Here is a 19,411-nt window from a genome sequence, read left to right as displayed (position 1 = left end):
TGACTGGACAGTGACATTCAGAGGCAGATCAAATGGTCTGGAGGGCTCATAAGCACTGGAACAGGGGCTCAGACTGAAAGGGGGAAAAAAAAAATCCTTCCTTTTCCTGTTTGGCTGTGCGTCGCCTAAATTACCCTTATGAACAAGCCTCCTCTGGGTGAGACTTTCCTTTTACAAACACATGGAAAGTGTGCTTTTGCTGGTTAATTCTGGTATTTCCAATCGTCCCCAACACTAGCTCATATCATCAGTGGTGACTCAGAACTGGAGAGACATCGTCCAAAGCTGTGAGCTGGACAATTGGAAGGAGGCTCTCGCCGCTCTGCTGACCTACGCTCACCCTGAAGATTTTGCCCATCTGTGTGGTAAGTTGGTGTAAATTTTCTCGCTCCCAGGTGGGGCTGTACTAATTGAACAGTATTTTGTTGGCTAACATTCTAAAATTGTGTTTTTTATTTATGTATTCCTCTCCATAGACACTCTGGGAGGCCGACTGGAGCAGGAGGGGACAGAGAAGCGCTGCCTGCAGGCCTGTCTGTGTTATATCTGTTCTGGGAACATTGAAAAGCTGGTGGAGTGCTGGGACCTACATAAGGACTGCTCCTCCCCTCTGGGTTTAGTGGTATGTTTGCTATTTTGTAATATATATGGTTTGAGCTCTGTCATATTTGAGATTTTCTTTCTTTCATTTGGTCATTCTCACTGAAGAGCTTTTCCACCTTGTTTGAAGTAATGATCAGAGTTGAAGCTTGCAGAAGGTTGGCTCATATTATTAACTGACAACCATGCCCAATTTAGGTGTTACTTTTACCCATTTTTAGTCCCTCTAAATATGTTGGATAACTGCATTTTCTGGATTATAAATCATACTTTTTTTTTCCTGTTGCCACTAGATGGCACCATCTACATGCATGACAAGCAGCTCCTGTGTTTTGATCTATATGAGACACCATCTGATCCACACTCTGGAGCAAAAGGTGGTCAGGACATTCCCCATAAATATCAGGGCTGTGAAAACTCCTCGGATCTGAGGATTTCATCATGGGGCGCCGGGAGGATGTTAGTGTTGTACTCTGTAATTGTGATCATCTGAGTTTTTAAAATGCCTATCGCAAAGTGTTTCCTTTTTTTACCACATAGAGCAAATTTTATAAATCCGCGGACACTGATCTGTGTGTTATAGATACAAATCTGTGTCCTCGGATCCGCGGATCTTCGTGGAGGAAAAATGCCACTCACAGCGTAGCTGTTATAAAGCGGGACTGGTTGGTTGCTGTGGCAACGCTGTGTGGCTCCTGCAAGATGCTTAAGCTAAACATAGCATGTGGACATCGCAAACTTTTAGAGCTCTCAAGTTTTTAAAAGAAGAATTTTGCAGTATATCTGTGTCACGAAGCGACGTCGCGCAGAGAGATGGCGGCGAGACAGGCGGTTTGAAAAGTTTGATAAGGACAAGAATCTGTGGAATTGTCGCTGGTTTCATGAACACACCTAAAAGATAAACAGATAAAGCGAACTGCCCTCTGGAAACACGGTAAGAATTTTTCTCTCCCTGGAAAATACACATTGTGCTGTTCAAATAGGATTTTAGAAAAGATTATGCAACTTTTTTTTATTAATAATTGAGACTTTCTTCCATTGGAAAAAAAATACATTGTGGAATTGAATGGATTTACATGAATTTACACAAGAATATAAATGAGTTTTTATTAACGTAGACTTTTTTAATTGGAAAAAAAGACTGGATTTGAGTGGATTTACAGGAATTTACACAACAATATCTGACTTTTTTACTATAAGGTATGTTACTGATATTTTACCATGATTTTCAAAATATTCTACAAGCTTTAGCTGTGGTTTTTGAAATGCTGTAACAGTCTTTTCTGTCTTCATGAATATCATGTAGTTTAACTGTTTTGAGTTAATGCATAATTTGGTTTACAATTAAAAGGAAAATCATTCCAGGTCCTACTTCCATGTCATATTCTGTTATTTCAGCATTATCTTTGACAGTTTATATGAAAGGTTGAATCTAGGATCATTTAAATATGCACTTCTTTTGAGATTTGTTTTCTTCCAGGAGATGCTGAAAATGTATTATTAGATAAAAAATCCCCTGCGAATTTTCCTCGGATTTCACAGCCCTGAAATATAGAGCATGATGGTACTACAGGTTGCGGGGAGCACTACTCCTGTCTTGGAGAAGCTGTAGCATTTTTGCCTTTTTCAAATACCAGTGGAAGGCATTTCCTGCAACTCCGTCTTATCTCAAATTAAAAACTAAAGCCTTGTCTAGATTGAAATGGATATGATCTTGTTCTTTGTCATTTTCAAAGAATGCACCTTTTCAAGAAATACACACAGTACCCTACTTTTATCACTGAAAGTGAATGTTTTGATGTGACCTGCTGTCATTTCCTAGAGAACCCGGAGAAGAATTCTGAGGCCTAAATACAAGCTTCTTTTTAACAGACACAGTGGTATATGTTTGTTTTTCAGGATCTGGTTGAGAAAGTGATGATGCTACGCAAGTCAGTTGAACGGCACCGCAACGGTGAAATTGCAATCCAGAGTCCGATTCTTGCTGAGAAACTAACTCGGTACGCTGGCATACTGGCTGCGGAGGGCAGCCTCCTCACTGCTATGACCTACTTACCTGAGGACGCTGACCAAGTAAGAGTCACAGCAATACTCTTACAGTGCATTCAGAAAGTATTCATAGTGCTTCACTTTTTCCACATTTTGTTTTTTTTACAGCCTTATTTAAATCGAGTAAATTCCTTTTTCCCCCTCAAAATTCTACTCACAATACCCCACAATGACAACATGAAAAAGGTCGTTTTTTTTTTTGTTTTGTTTTTTGCAAATATATTAAAAATAAAATGCTAAGAAATCACACGTACATAAGTATTCACAGCCTTTGCTCAATACTTTAATGCACCTTTGGCAGCACTTACAGTCTCACATCTTCTTGAATATGATGTCACAAGCTTGGTGCATCTATCTGTGGGCAGTTTTGTCTATTCCTCTTTGCAGCACCTCTCAGGCTCCATCAGGTTGGATGGGGAGCGTCGATGCACAGCCTTTTTCAGATCTCTCCAGAGATGTTCACTCACATTCAGGTCTGGGCTCTGGCTGGGCCACTCAAGGACATTCACAGAATTGTCCTGACTGCTGGAGCTCTGACAGAGTGACCATCCGGTTCTTGGTCACCTCCCTGACTAAGGCCCTTCTCTCTCGATCACTCAGATTAGACGGGCAGCCAGCTCTAGCAAGAGTCCTGTGGATCTGAGCTTCTTCCATTTAAGGATGATAGAGACCACTGCGTTCACTGGGATCTTCAAAGCAGCAGAAATGTTTCTGTACCCTTCCCCAGATTTGTGTCTCGAGACAGTCCAGTGTCTCCCAGGTCTACAATCGATTCCTTTGACTTCATGCTTGGTTTGTGCTCTGACATGCACTGTCAACTGTGAGACCTTATATATAGACAGGTGTGTGCCTTTCCAAATCATGTCCAATCAACTGAATTTACCTCAGGTTTGCTCCAATCAAGCTGTCGGAACATCTCAAGGATGATCAGTGGAAACAGGATGCACCTGAGCTCAGTTCTGAGCTTCACAGTAATGGCTGTGAATTCTTGTGTACATGTGATTTCTTAGATTTTTATTTTTAATAAATTTGCAAAAATTGCAAAAAAAAAAATAAAAATTTCACATTGTAGACTTTTGAGGAAAAAATTAATCTCATCCATTTTGGAATAAGACTGTAACATAAAATGTGGAAAAAGTGAATCGCTGTGAAAACATTCCGGATGCTCTGTAAATTACATGCAGTGTGAAAATAGGAGTGGTTTTATGTCAGATGTGTAGCTTTAATGGAGTGTGTTAAATTGTGTGTTGTCACTATTTTGTGTCCTCAGCCTGGGATCAGGATGCTGAGGGACAGACTGTTCCATGCTCAGATAGAGGCTGTTGTTCAGCAGCAGTCTTCAAACTCTTTCAGCAGAGTCAGTGAGCCAGACAAGACTGCTTCTACTACGCCAAAATCACAAGTTATGGTAACCATTTTTTTTTTAGTCAGAATCATTATATTACCAGTGTATTCTGTTGTCACTCTTTGGTTTTGTTTTCATCATTAATAAATAAATAAATGTGTATTATGTATTTAATTCTAGAGTCAGTACCAGACACCCGGTCCCTCTCAGGTGCCAGCAGGTGGGAAGCCTCCAATGCCATCAATTTTTAACCCACAAGCTGCTCAACTCAACACTGGACCTGTGCCACCCTCGTCTTCTCATGGACTTCCACCCAGTGTGCCGCACCCTACTGTGAGACCTCAATATCCCCAACATCCTGCTGCAGGTTAGAGTCTCATTACCTCTGTCAAGTAGGTAATGTTGTCAGTGCTCTTTGTTTTCCTCTTAGCAGGATTACGCTTAAACTGCTGAATTGATTTAGTTGTAACTTGGTGGAAGAATGGGGTATGGGCCAAGGAATAAACCCTTAACTTTTAAGAGTGGATCCAGGAGCAGCTTGAGGAATGAACATGACAGAATGAAAAAGGTGGCCCTGGCAAGCCACATGGATTTGAAAATCAGACATAGTTTGTCAGGAATTAGACTTTCTGGGTTTGGGAAATATCACTTTTTATGTTGCACACTGTTACATTGATATGGTGCAAAATGAACTGTAGGTAACACTGACATGGGTGTCAACCACAGCTGGTGTTTCCTTGTGTGTTTTCTTTTTATTGTTTATTTGATGAGGACAATGCACATTAATGAACACTGTACATTTTCTTGACATAGTGTAAATATGTCAGATTTAGCTAAAAGCTACTTTCCATCTGTAGTCCTCAGACACACAACAACAATTACAATAAATACAAAACATTAAATTATATACAGTACATCTCACCTGTATTGACAGTTTTGATGATTTTTGAGCCTCTTTTTTTTTTTTTTTTTTTTTTTTTTTTGAGCTAATTTTTAAAAGCACTTGGGGTGGAACTGTCTCGTATACTTGTTGGAAGGCTGTTCCAGTTTGTACAACCCTTCACAGAAATTATGTTTTGTCCTGTGCAAGCTCATCTAAAGGGCACCTCACAGTCCCCTCTAGAAGCAGAACTCGTCCTGAGGTTACTATCTCTAATAAATTCCTCCAGAGGAGGGGGGGGTTAGGCCATGGAGAGTTTTATAAATGAGACAAGCACACTTAAAAGTTATAAAACTGTTAAAACTTAAAAGGTGGTATTTCTCTAGAATTTCACAGTAATGAGTGGAATATGGCTTTTTGGCAAACACTTTGATGGCTTTTTTATAAAGTTGCTCTAAAGGTTTTAGTACTGTCTTACCAGCAAATGACTGTATTGTGCAGCAATATTCAATATGAAACAGGATCATGCAATGAACGTACAGTCTAGCAGCATCAGTCGAAATAAAAAGCCTGAGCTGTTTAAAGTTTTGAAGGTGAAATTTTAGTGTTATCTTTTTTTCACGTTTTTTGAAGGAAGGATTAGAGTCCAATATAATTCCAAGGTACTTGAAATGGGATACCGTTTCAAGTGCCTCTCCACCTATAGACACTTTGAGACTGTTTTGCTCTACTGGTCTTTTTGAAAATATCATACAAACTGTTTTAGTCGTGTTAAGCATAAGGCAATTATCATTAAGTCAGTATTGTACCTTGTTTACAATATTGGTAAATTTGTAAGATATATCAGTTGTAGAATCATAGGTGTAAATGTCTGCATCGTCTGCATACATTTGAGTATTGAGATCACAGCGTACCTCTGGAAGGTCATTTATGTATAATGAAAATAAGGGCCCCAGGACTGACCCCTGTGGGACACCTACAGGACAACTACGAAAAGAAGATTTGACTCTGTCAACTGTAACACATTGAGTTCAATTTGAAAGATACGACTCAAACCACTGAATCGCACCAGGTGAGAAATTAAAGTATGAGAGTTTATTAAGCAAAACTTTGTGATTGATGGTTTTCTGAACAGTTTTTACCTAAATGATGTACACAAAAGTAAAGGCTTAGTGTTCTGGAGCATATCACAAAAGAGTTATTTTGTACCAACAGACAACAATTTAAAATTTCAGGAAAATGTGTTGACATCAAGTTGAGGCTTTGATAAAAAACACTAAAATAGTTAAGTGAACAGAGGGTTTTATTTCAACTTACAACTTTTTTAGTGAGTATTTTGGTATTACCTTTTTGTGGTATTGCTTAATATGTAAACTGTTAATTGCAGTAAGATTTAAAATTATTGAACAAACTAGGAAACAATTTTTGTCTAAATTGTTGTTTATTGCTTGAAAATAAAAAATAAAATTCATAACATTTTGCAGGCATTGCAAAAAAATTGTTCTTTCTTTTACATGTAGTTCTTAGCCTGTTGCTTTGGCTAAACAAATGCTTCACAAACCCATCAGTGAAGTCCTGCTGTGCTTTCGGGTGGCAGTGAAGGACATTAAAATTTAAAGTCTTCCCAGAAGAAATGTAATTGGAAAGTAAGGAAACTACATTTTAGTACAGAGTCTCTCTGATGTCTTGTTGGATTTTACTCTGGATTGAGGTACCACAAAATGTCATGCTTATTTTGTTCTGGAGAATAAAGCTTTCCGGAAATATTTGTATATTGTCATTTTGTTGATATCAAATGACTTGATTTATTTAAAAAAAGAGGCAGTCTAGTTTCAGGGTGTTGATCCTGTGCATGAGCCGCTTAGGTTTTAAGGGTCAGTATGTCCCCTCAGCCGTCAAATGCACCATGTTGTTGTAACTGTGTCTAATTTAAAAGGCATTTTATTCCAAATCCAATAACTCCTGGAAAAATGTAATTTCTCAGAGTAGGATGTAATCCTGTTTTCTTTTTGGGGTCATATTTTACCTCTCTCTCACCACCATCATGTAAACTAATACATTCAATTTGCTCCACATTGTGAGACTTTAAGAAATGGGTAAATATATTGTCAAGTAACATCCAAACACACATCTCAGATCAGTGGTACGGGCAAATAACCACTAACGTAACAGACCAGATATATTTTTACAGGGTGGGAGGGGTTATGCTTGTCTTCCTTAGTGGTTGCCATCCCGGACCCACGGTGGTCCTATGGTCTTGTGGGTGCGTTGAAGCGCAGCACTTGTGTATGCTTCTAGACTTGATTCGAAGCGTTCATCCAAATACTTTTGAATTTATTGTGAATTTGTGCGTGTACACCCAAGTGTGGGTGAGACAGGTTGTGACATAAACGGTATATTTAACACTGGTGGTTGTTTGTGTCCTTTCCCAGGCTTCTCTCCTCATCAGCCTTTCCAGCCTCAGCCTGTTCCTCGGGGTGGACCCTCATCCTTCCCTCCTCCTGGTCCTTCTATACCAGCTGCTAACCTGTCAGGACCCCCACCACAGTCTTTATCATCCTCTGGAGGGGGCCTGCCACCCATGCCCAGCCCAGGGGTGCCACCTATAGGCTTTATTCCCACTACTTCTTTACCCTCGGGCCACATGCCAGCCACCTCCCAGACTGGAGCCCCAGTTCCCATGTACCCAGCAGGGCTTCACAACCAGGTGCATGTACCCCCAATGGTTGCTGGTCCTTATGCTCCTCTGGGATCAGGGTACCCACAGGGAGGCCCTGGTGCTCCTGCTGTAAAGCCTTTCTCTGGCTCGACCGTTCCTCCTCCTCCTCCTCCTCCTACAGGTGGGTGACACTCTAGTCCAAAGAACACCATCCTGTGTGTTTGCTACAGAAGCATTTCTGCTTTGAGACAAATCTAAAGCACATGTTGACAGCAACCTGTCACATATAGTTTTTCTGTCCTATTTAGCTGTTGCCCTCATTTGATTTGCAGGACACTTTCCCTGGCTGAGTTTCCAGTGTGACGATGAAGGTGACAGGGTTAGGGTATAAGAGTGCACGGAGACGCATGATGAGTGACCAGAAAAGTAGAAACAAATGTGCTATAATGCAACAAAATGCAATAGTTTGACAATAAATCCTACGTTAACTTCAGTTTTTAATGAAGCAGCAATTTCTAGATGTGTGATGTGAGAGGCTGTCTTATGGTGGTGATGTTTTGGATTCTGTTGATTTATTGCAAGGTGTTTCTGTGATTTAGATTCATTAACATTAATGAATAAATATCACAAATCCCACAGAGCACATCTTCATATGTTAGGTTGGACTTAATTAACTTTTGTGGCAGAGCTGACAAGAAGTCTGAACTAAAAAGTACCAGTACTTTAGAACCTGACTATGACTGTGTGGCTTACAGAATATGTATAAACTTTGATTTTTCAAACAGCAGATAAAAAAATAAACTTACCATTTTTAGCTAGGATCCCTTCAATTTACATAACCAGGTTTAAATTATTACACTCACTCATCTTTAACCACTTGTTCGGGTTGCGGGCTCAACAGCTCCAGCAGAGGACCCCAGACTTCCCTTTTCTGGGCCACATTGACCGCCTCTAACTGGGGGATCCCGAGGCGTTCCCAGGCCAGTGTGGAGATATAATCTCTCCACCTAGTCCTGGGTCTTCCCCGGGGTCTCGTCCCACATGGACGTGTCTGGAACACCTCCCTAGGGAGGCGCCCAGGAGGCATCCTTACCGGATGCCCAAACCACCTCAGCTCGCTCCTTTCAATGCGAAGGAGCAGCGGCTCTACTCCGAGCTCCTCACGGATGACCGAACTTCTCACTCTATCTCTAAGGGAGACACCAGCTACCCTCGGAAGGAAGCCCATTTTGGCCGCTTGTACCCATGAGCTAGTTCTTTCGGTCATGACTCAACCCTCATGACCATAGGTGAGAGTAGGAACGAAGATTGACCAGTAGATCGAGAGCTTCGCCTTTTGGCTCAGCTCCTTTTTGGTCACAACAGTACCATAGAGCGAATGCAATACTGCCCCTGCTGCACCGATTCTCCGGCCAATCTCATGCTCCATGGTCCCCTCACTTGTGAACAAGACCCAGAGGTACTTGAACTCCTTCACTTGGGGCAAGACCGTATTCCCTACCTGTAGTAGGCAATCCATCGGTTTCCTCCTGAGAACCATGGCCTCAGATTTAGAGGTGCTGATCCTCATTCCAGCCGCTTCACACTCGTCTGCGAACCGATCCAGTGAGTGTTGGAGGTCACCGGCCGATGAAACCAACCCCAGCTATCAATACTGCAGCTGATTTTATTGGGTTGTATTACATTATACAGCTGTACCACATTGGGGAATAGGAGGGGGGCGTAGGTAGGAGTAACTTGGGTGGTAGGACACATCATCTGTTAATTGAATGGTTGTTGCTTCAAGTCCCCATTAAGCATCAAAGTGTCCTTGACAAGGAAATAAAAGGCCAAATTTGTCCCATTGTGCACTTCAGCGCCTCATGTACTCATCCTGGTGTGTGTATGTGTGTGAGGTGTTTTTGTAAAGTGCTGTGATAGACCGATTCTACGGGATTGGTGTCTTTTTACCAAAATGTTCATTAGCAATTTCTTGATACATCCTTTTCTGGTCACTTTGTGCTTGTATGTATGTTGGTGTTTTTTGTTCCGCTGTATGTTTCAGGGAATTGTAATGATTTAATAGCTGATACAGCTGCAAAAAGTTTTTTGTCTTTACCTGATTCTCTTCAGTTATTTATTAGTGATGTCCCAATCTGATCAAAGTGATCAGAATCAGGACCGATCAAGGCGTTTTGTTTGTTTTTTTCTTTCGTTGATTGATTGATATCGATAAAATTAACTCAAACCACATAGAGATGCACAGATGTAAGGGATGGAATACCCCCACCAACTTTTTTTTTTTTTTTTAAGAATGAAGGTCTGCTTTTGAAGACATTTTAAAGATTTTTTTTTTCCCCATAGTAACAGTAGTAATAATAATCATGGTGATGATGAATATATTTATCACAACTAAAATGTTGTTCAAAAAGTTACACTCTCCAGCTATTTCACAAAAAGTTGGAATATTGTGAACATGTTAAACGTTTTTGGTCAGGTATTTATACAACCCCTGGCAAAAATTATGGAATCACCGGCCTCGGAGGATGTTCATTCAGTTGTTTAATTTTGTAGAAAAAAAGCAGATCACAGACATGACACAAAACTAAAGTCATTTCAAATGGCAACTTTCTGGCTTTAAGAAACACTATAAGAAATCAGGAAAAAAATTGTGGCAGTCAGTAACGGTTACTTTTTTAGACCAAGCAGAGGGGAAAAAAAATATGGAATCACTCAATTCTGAGGAAAAAATTATGGAATCATGAAAAACAAAAGAACGCTCCAACACATCACTAGTATTTTGTTGCACCACCTCTGGCTTTTATAACAGCTTGCAGTCTCTGAGGCATTGATTTAATGAGTGACAAACAGTACTTTTCATCAATATGGCTCCAACTTTCTCTGATTGCTGTTGCCAGATCAGCTTTGCAGGTTGGAGCCTTGTCATGGACCATTTTCTTCAACTTCCACCAAAGATTTTCAATTGGATTAAGATCCCGACTATTTGCAGGCCATGACATTGACCCTATGTGTCTTTTTGCAAGGAATGTTTTCACAGTTTTAGCTCTATGGCAAGATGCATTATCATCTTGAAAAATGATTTAATCATCCCCAAACATCCTTTCAATTGATGGGATAAGAAAAGTGTCCAAAATATCAACGTAAACTTGTGCATTTGTTGATGATGTAATGACGGCCATCTCCCCAGTGCCTTTACCTGACATGCAGCCCCATATCATCAATGACTGTGGAAATTTACATGTTCTCTTCAGGCAGTCATCTTTATAAATCTCATTGGAAGTGCACCAAACAAAAGTTCCAGCATCATCACCTTGCCCAATGCAGATTCGAGATTCATCACTGAATATGACTTTCATCCACAGTCCACGATTGCTTTTCCTTAGCCCATTGTAACCTTGTTTTTTTCTGTTTAGGTGTTAATGATGGCTTTCATTTAGCTTTTCTGTATGTAAATCCCATTTCCTTTAGGCGGTTTCTTTCAGTTCGGTCACAGACGTTGACTCCAGTTTCCTCCCATTCGTTCCTCATTTGTTTTGTTGTGCATTTTCGATTTTTGAGACATATTGCTTTAAGTTTTCTGTCTTGACGCTTTGATGTCTTCCTTGGTCTACCAGTATGTTTGCCTTTAACAACCTTCCCATGTTGTTTGTATTTGGTCCAGAGTATAGATACAGCTGACTGTGAACAACCAACATCTTTTGCAACATTGCGTGATGATTTACCCTCTTTTAAGAGTTTGATAATCCTCTCCTTTGTTTCAATTGACATCTCTCATGTTGGAGCCATGATTCATGTCAGTCCACTTGGTGCAACAGCTCTACAAGGTGTGATCACTCCTTTTTAGATGCAGACTAACGAGCAGATCTGATTTGATGCAGGTGTTAGTTTTGGGGATGAAAATTTACAGGGTGATTCCATAATTTATTCCTCAGAATTGAGTGAGTCCATATTTTTTTTCCCTCTGCTTGGTCTAAAAAAGTAACCATTACTGACTGCCACAGTTTTTTTTTTCTTGATTTCTTATAGTGTTTCTTAAAGCCAGAAAGCTGCCATTTGAAATGACTTTAGTTTTGTGTCATGTCTGTGATCTGCTTTTTTTCTACAAAATTAAACAACTGAATGAACATCCTCTGAGGCCGGTGATTCCATAATTATTGCCAGGGGTTGTATTAGACTCTAGACTCATTACATATAAACGAAAATGTTTCAATCCCTTTTTAATTTTGAGAAATATCAAATTCAGCGCTAAAAAAGTTGAATGTGTATCTCAAAAATATTAGAATATTTCATAAAATCAATTTAAAAAAAAAAGGATTTATAATAAAAAAAAATGAGGACCTTCTGAAAATGATGTTCATTTGTGTACTCAGTACTTGGTTAAGGCTCCTGTTGAATGAATTACTGCATCAGTATGTCAATTGTTCTGGAATATTAATGAGTTGGATTACAGGTAAAATACTTCATTGTGGCACTGTATGTTTTTATTATCAATATTCAGTTTCTGTGCTCTATTAAGTGCAGGTGTAATGCATAAAATCATACATTAACAGCACAAGATCATTGTAGCATTCACAAATGACAAAATTAGGTTTTACCTTTTTAAACATCAATTTATAAAGTGGTTTCACATTAAGTTCAGAGTGCTTTGCAGTATGTACATTAAAACAAAAATGGGGGGGGGGGGTTTACAAATGAAGACATGCTTATACATGAGTGATGTGGTATTTATAATTTGTGTGTACTATCATTTTAGGATGCTGCCTAAATGCTTTGCCAGCCATAAGTATTTGGATAGGGACTTGATAAACCCAACTCCAACTAGTGTCTTTATTATTTTGCCTCTGTACACCACAACAGTTAATTTGAAATGAAACAATCAAGATGTGTTTGTAATGAAGACTGTCAGCCTTATTAATTCAAGGGGTTCGATAAAAGTACCACATTAAGTTGGAATTGTGGTAATTTTCATACACAGTCCTTCCATTTTCAGGGGCCACAGGTAATTGGACAAACTAAATTGAGAAGTAAAAATAATACAAATCAATAATTATAGAGAATTTTACAGACTTGGTTGCTTCACTAAAAACTTTCATCATCAGCTACTGCTGCTTTCATTCCTAAATGGTTAAAGGACATGTTGCATAGAAATCACAACTTAAATTTAAGTTGTTGGTGACCATCTGATGATTACAGCGGGATTACTTTGTGCACTTCCATGACAGGTCTCCAAAGTATACGGCATTCAACAAACGGATAGGGAGATACTAAAAAATGGAGTTCTCATTTTTCCGAGTGTTTCCGACAGCATTTACATAGCTTTCAGGATGCATCCCAGCGCACATTTGAATGGAATGGAGTCGCAGATTAATTGCAAAGTTTACATAAGTGTGATGTCGTGTTATGATGACTCATTTTTAAGTGTTAACTGTTCATTTTGATGCAGTCATGGTAAAAGCAGCAGTCACTGTCCACTGTGAGAAGACTTGGTGTGCGTGCACGTCCATTAGTCATGAACGCAGACTGTTGTGCACATTTTTAATTGTTGTCATCCATATAACTGTGAAAAATGTAAGAAATACATCTGTGTGATCAGACAGCTTGAAAAACAGGCGGGAGGTTTTGTGTGCTCGTTCGCGGTGGTAGGAATAATGGGGTTAATACAGCATGCTGCTCCGGTACAGACAGCAGACTCCATATACATCGAAATCCAAAATCCAACAGTCTCTCTCAAAGTAAAATAAAATTACAGCCAACCAGCTCCACTGAGAACAAAATACAAAAGTAGAAAACTGAACAGGGCACTAGCCACTTGTAGAATGATTTCCAAGATTAAATATGTTAAGTCCACACAATCAAAGATGTCCCGAAGCACAGTGGCCAGCCAGAGAACACTGTCCATGTCTGCATCATCCTCCTGTGGACAGATGTCCTCCGCTTTCATGGCAGCAGTAAAATAGTGTTCTGTGACACAGACAGCAGAGTCAGCACGCCTTGGGATCCAAAATACGTTTCAGGGTGAAGTCTGTCATCTCCTCTCTGTAAATCCGAGCCACCACCTTTGAATGAAAGCTCAGAAGCTTAGTTGTCAGATGTAGCAGCGTTTGTTTAACTCTGTCTGTTGGCCATCAGGATGTTTCTGGATTTGCTAATATATGTGACGTCACACACCGAGAAATGCCGACTAAGACGTTTTCCGGAAATACATAAGCGACCACTAATTATTACCGCATGTGCGCGGATAGACTTACAACCATGAATACTTCACTGTTGTGTTGCTAAACAGGACATTAAATAAGTTGCGACATGTCTTTTAAATGTGATATTTTAGTTAAAGCTGAGACAAGTACACCTTGATCGTTTTATTCCAATGATCTTGTGATGGAATACAGAGGCAAAATTACAAAAATTATCTCGCTGTCTAACTACTTAGAGGCTGGACTATTTGCTGCTGTGCTTCTGGGTTAAATGCTGGAATTTTGCTTATGGATCAATTTCTGACCTTGGGTGTTTGCACTAATATATGCTCAAAGACTGTATCGCAAAATGATGCTTTGGTTGCTAGACTGTGGTGTGAAGCATGAAGTGACGAGATTCTAAAACTGGCTTTGTTATGGTTCAGGATCTCAGGAAGGCTGGAATGACCCACCAGCAGTACGAAGCGGAGCCAGGAAGAAGAAGGTAAATGATATATAATTTGATTATATATAATGTTAGTCATTTTCAAACATTGTTGGCAACCCTCTGAGTGCTCCATCACCTTTCATACCAGAGATATCCCCTTTTCCACGAATTGCGGAAAAGCTGATACATGTGTATCAATGGGCCATCTGCAGTGGAGCTCCAAATAAACTGAAAAGGAAATTTGCAGTGTCATTATGCTCTTGTGCTATATTCCAACATATGTTGCTGGTGATGTTATTAAAGTTCTATAGGGACTAATTAAATCCGCAGTAAACAAGCTGAAGCTACCTCCAAACAGTAGCTAGGTTGATATAAATTAGTATATTTGGGAAAATAAATATTCTGATTGGCCATATTTTAGACCTTGTTGTACCATTAATGTATTGGCAATTGAAAAATGTAATTTATAAAGTGTTAAATCACCACTAGCGCTATATGCAAGTAGGATCTTGACCCACCCTATGACCGTGTTAAAGGAAGAACTCCCTCAGAATTTTTGGATTATAAGAAGAAAAGTGCTGTATTTTCTGGAGCATAAGTTGAATATGGGAGGTTCTGCGACTCATAATCTGACGGGATTTGTATCCCCCCAAAAATCATGTATTCTTTGTTATTATGATGATGATGATGATAACTATAATGACTTTCCCAGGAATCAAAATACTAAACAAAATAAACTAACAATAAACGAACACTTCAACAATGCACAAAAATCCCTAATTAAAGAGCTGACAGAAAACGGTCTGCCTTGTACTCTGGAAAATATGCTAGGTTAACATTATTTTGTTGTCGTGTGAGCACATGCTGGCTTTTTAACAGCAAACTGCTGTCCTGTTATCTCTTGAATTAACTTCCTAAACTTTTTTGCTCCCACTTAGAAGGGGTCCCACTTGGAGGGGTCTGAAATTTTTCATCTTAGGTGCATGTCCACTGTGAGAGACATAATAGAAAAAAAAAATCCAGAAATCACAATGTATGATTTTTTTTAATAATTTATTTGTATGTTACTGCTGCAAATAAGTATTTGAACACCTACCAACCAGCAAGAATTCTGGCTGACACAGACCTGTTAAATTGCAAAGACCAATTTACAACACCCCCGCCCTCCTCCCCATGATGAAATCCGCGGACACATCATAATTTAAAAAAATAATTGACCTTGCAGACAATATCACCACATACATACCCATCCATCAGACGCCTCCATTACGGTAATGTGAAATGATTTATTCTGAAATGTCGGTCTTCTCTCATCTGGGAGCATATAGTTTCATCTTGCCACATCAATGAATGGAACCACACTGCCATCTAGTGGATATCCAGTGTACGTGAGTGTGTATTGCGAATCAGTCGGCATTTGTTTGTGGATCTGTGTGGATTTCGCGAAAAGAATGTCTCAAAATTACGTCGCAGAGGAAAGCGATGAATGCGTGTAATTGGTGATCCACAAATGGTGAAACTCAATTCACAAATACAATTTCCAGTTTTACAAATGTAATTTTTTTTTTTTTTTTTTTTTAATTTTTAGATTTGCAAATACATTATTTGCAAAGACCAATTTACAAGTTACAAATATGAAATTTGCATTTGTGGATATCTGAACACATTTGCAAATCATTGATTATTTGTAGATCACCCTGTGTGCATTTACAAATATTAATGAGACAATTTTAACCCCATAAATAATTTTTCCAGATTGTTAGAAAAAGTTTTTTTGTTTTTTTTTTATTCTTGTCATATATGTTTCAAAAACAAATGTAATGACACTTGTAATCTGAAAACATGGCAATTGTCTGTAGAGCTGTAAAAAAAAAAAAAAAAAAAAATTAAACGGCAGTCTGTCAAAGACACTAATATTTTAAATGTGACTTTGTATGTTGATTAATTCATTTGTTCTAACTTCAAGTGACCCAAAGCTCTCCTGCAGTTCCAATGTCTAAGGTGAGGTCAGTTCAAAACCTGGTTGTGTGTGCAGATTCCTGAGAATTACACTCCACCAGCCCCCATCACTGCACCTGTGATGGGCTTCCACGTGGATCCCTCTCAGACACAGGAACACCCTCAGGTTCCTCCTGGGGCCCCACAGGAACCCAGCGTGCAGGTTGGTGTGTGACGGGGTGAAGGTTGTTTTTTGGTGTCTCACCACGTTAAATATGTCAACAGGATGGATTTGTTTGTCTTCAGCTTCTCCAGCAGCTGCCAGCAGAGCGAGTGGAGCAGAAAGAGATCCCCGCCGAACACGTGATCCTCAAGTCCACGTTCGACAGCCTGGTGCAGCGCTGCCAGCTGGCGGCAGCAGACCCGGTAAACCGACAGTGACGGCGTTCGTATTAAAGCTGGTTTGGATGTGAAATAATGAAAAATGTTTCCTCTTTTTAGCAAACAAAAAGGAAACTTGATGATGCAGCCAAACGTTTGGGGTCCTTGTATGACAAGCTGAGAGATCAGACGGTAAGAGTGTTACCTTGGAAATATCTATATTCAGTGAACGATAAAGGTAAAAGGGGGGAAATTTATAATATAATAAAGTGATCAGTGTGAACTTGTGTTTATGTAAATTTAAGAGCCCCGGGCTGCACTTCTTCTTCAGTAACAACACCCTGAGAGTTGCCAGGGATTGTATTAGAGTTACAGATTCACAGGATGTGTTTCATCTCAGCAATCTAAATATCATCCAGAGGAGTCATAGTCCACAGCACGGTGACAATTCTGGACTGTGCAGGCTGCTGGGAAAATGGGCTGTCACAGTCCTGAGGGTAAACTAGGAGGTGGGTGTTTAAGGAAGTGACTCCCCGTCTGTTCTCTGGTGACCCTCGACATGTTCACAGGGGAACTGAAGCACTGCCTTCCTCCAGATCTACACCTCGCCACATCACAGTTTGGAGACGTCCTGATGGCTGACTCTGTGGTACAGACCTGCTGGGTAGTTGTATAAGGCTGATCCTCCTGCCACAGTGTTGTACATCTCCAGGGGTTCTGGTGGATGGTCCACTAGTTGTCGCTGAGAGGCCAAATCTTAGCGAGACTGCAAAGATGGTGAAACAGCTGAAGGCAGGTTTATCTACTACTATAAGCAACGGGTTTGTTGTCGTGCCCCACAGCAGTCTGTACTTGAGGTTCTTGAAATTGAGCAATATCCCCATCTGGTGGATGTTTGCCATTAATGCGAGTGCAATAGAATTTTGCTAAGAGCTCTAGTTTATTGAGATATCCATTAGCGTCTGGCTTGGACTTCGTAGACGATGTTTTGACAGTTGTGGAATCAGTGGATCCTCTAGTTGCAGCAGTTGAGATGTTGACCTTGTGGTTGGAGTGTCTGATTTTAGGATGGTCCTGGATCAACACTAACATCCCAGCTTTCATTTTGTTTCCTCACAAAAGATAACGTCAAACACACATTCATCTTCAACCGCTTATCCAAGATCGAGTCGCGGGTGGGCTGGAGCCCATCCCAGCAGTCATGGGTTTGTGAGGCGAGGTACACCCTGGATGCAGAATTTGAATATTTCATTGACAATTGAGGTTTTGTAGCATGACTGTTCAACAACACCCCTGGCTGGTGCATGCTTCACCATACTCTCAGAGGACGTGAATGTTCCCTCGTCATTCCCGCTGAAGTAATTGTGAATTTGGAAGAAGGCCACCTTGGGAACTAACACCAGGTTCTTACCATCAAAGTTGGAAGAGTTTTACACTGAGTCACTGAATGGTGAAAGTTTGGAGCAGGTTGCTTTATGACTGGCAGCACTTGTGGCATCCCTGTTTGTTTTTCCTTACATTGTAAGGTTTGGTGGTTTGGGCCTTTATTAGTGGTCTAAATTCTTCGTGCTCCTTTTGGTGCTTGTTAACCTGTACAGATTTAAATTTCTAGCACCTTCCTAAACTCCGAAAAGCGTCACGGTAACGTGTAATGTCTCTCTGTACTGCCGCTAGCTCTCTCAGCACATCCTCAACGGGCTCCACGAGATCAGCCGCTGTGTGGCGAGCCAGAACTACCAGCGGGGCCTGGAGGTCCACACCCAGGTGGTCAGCAGCAGCAACTTCAGCGACATCTCTGCCTTCATGCCCATACTCAAAGTGGTCATGACCATCGCCAACAAGCTGGGCGTGTAACCCCGACGTCAGTGTTAGCACATTGTTATATATGTATTTATTTCTCGATGACCTAACGACAGGCTTCGATGATGACCAGTGCCGCTGCAGATCGTGGTGGTTGTCACTCCGTGTTTGTTCCTTCCTGAGGAGAGTGAGATGGATTTTGTCGCTCTGGTTAAATTGTACAATAAGATGAATGTATTTGAAAGCTGTGATTCTGTGTAAATTCAAAAGATGATGTAACAAAAAAAAGAGGCAGCAGATGGCGCAAACGTCACATTGAGGCTTGGTGCATTTTCACAATCAACATTACATTTTTATACCTGCACATCTTGTTTCTATCCGCTTTGGGGGCTGTTTGCACCCCATTCAACATGTGCATAAATCAGATCATCCAGAGCCCAACGCATGTGTGTGAGAGGCGGAGTTAGAGTTATGATCACTGCAGCAAACATCAGTGTGTTCGAGAGCTGAGGAACACAACATACTTTAGAAAACTACAGTTGATGTACTGATTTTTGTAATAACCGTGTGCGGTTACTGTGCCAGGAGGGTGTTTTAGTGCTAAAGTACTTCAGAATGTCAGTCTCATTTTTTTTTTCTTTCCATTTTGTGTGACACTTTGGTAAAGGAGCAGAGTTATTTGCAATTTACCCGCTACACCTACTGTACATTTTCTACATTCAGGCAAGGCTCACTTTGTTACAGGTATAGTCATATTAAACTGTCAGCAGTCAAGCCTTTGAGTGCTGCCTTCAGCTTTAGTGATTGGTTTGTTTGCAAACAAAAAAGAATGAATGGGGGAAAAAGAGTGAGTCCGTTGTCGCGGGAGTCACACGTCCTACATAATCTGCATAGTGTAGCAAACAGATTAAATGTAAGATTGAGTAATACAGCAAAGTGCTGTGGCTCTTCCTGATACACTAGCCAAGGCAGAAATAGTGCTTGCTTACTCAGCCAAGCTAACATACAGTTGCCCCCCCCCCCCCCCCAAAAAAAGGACTCTGCCGCAGTATTTGCCGTAGAGTTTGCTAGGCTTTAGAAAAGCCAAGTCATGTATGCCATAAAATGAGTGAATCCCCACCCAGAAAAGCTCAAGTCC

At 40.4% G+C, this 19,411-nt stretch overlaps 1 protein-coding gene across 2 annotated transcripts in view; it reads left to right on the top strand.

The window, feature by feature from the left end:
- sec31b (SEC31 homolog B, COPII coat complex component) overlaps positions 1-19,110 on the top strand; it is a 30,299-nt gene extending 11,189 nt beyond the window's left edge. Inside the window, exons 16-27 of one of the 2 annotated variants that reach the window (XM_034193584.1) lie at positions 239-365; positions 477-622; positions 2,500-2,673; positions 3,920-4,057; positions 4,175-4,361; positions 7,307-7,714; positions 7,866-7,904; positions 14,153-14,211; positions 16,190-16,315; positions 16,399-16,518; positions 16,594-16,665; positions 18,148-19,110. In XM_034193584.1, the coding sequence (XP_034049475.1) occupies positions 239-365; positions 477-622; positions 2,500-2,673; positions 3,920-4,057; positions 4,175-4,361; positions 7,307-7,714; positions 7,866-7,904; positions 14,153-14,211; positions 16,190-16,315; positions 16,399-16,518; positions 16,594-16,665; positions 18,148-18,327 (1,776 nt within the window). In that variant the 3' untranslated portion in view covers positions 18,328-19,110. The remainder of the gene's footprint in view (positions 1-238; positions 366-476; positions 623-2,499; positions 2,674-3,919; positions 4,058-4,174; positions 4,362-7,306; positions 7,715-7,865; positions 7,905-14,152; positions 14,212-16,189; positions 16,316-16,398; positions 16,519-16,593; positions 16,666-18,147) is intronic. The other variant, XM_034193585.1, reaches the window with a different exon arrangement.
- The last annotated feature ends 301 nt before the right edge of the window (positions 19,111-19,411 follow it).

This window comes from Thalassophryne amazonica, chromosome 18, assembly GCF_902500255.1.
Source record: "Thalassophryne amazonica chromosome 18, fThaAma1.1, whole genome shotgun sequence".
In the NCBI taxonomy this organism is placed as follows: Eukaryota; Metazoa; Chordata; class Actinopteri; order Batrachoidiformes; family Batrachoididae; genus Thalassophryne; species Thalassophryne amazonica.
This window is presented reverse-complemented; position numbering and strand designations above follow the sequence as displayed.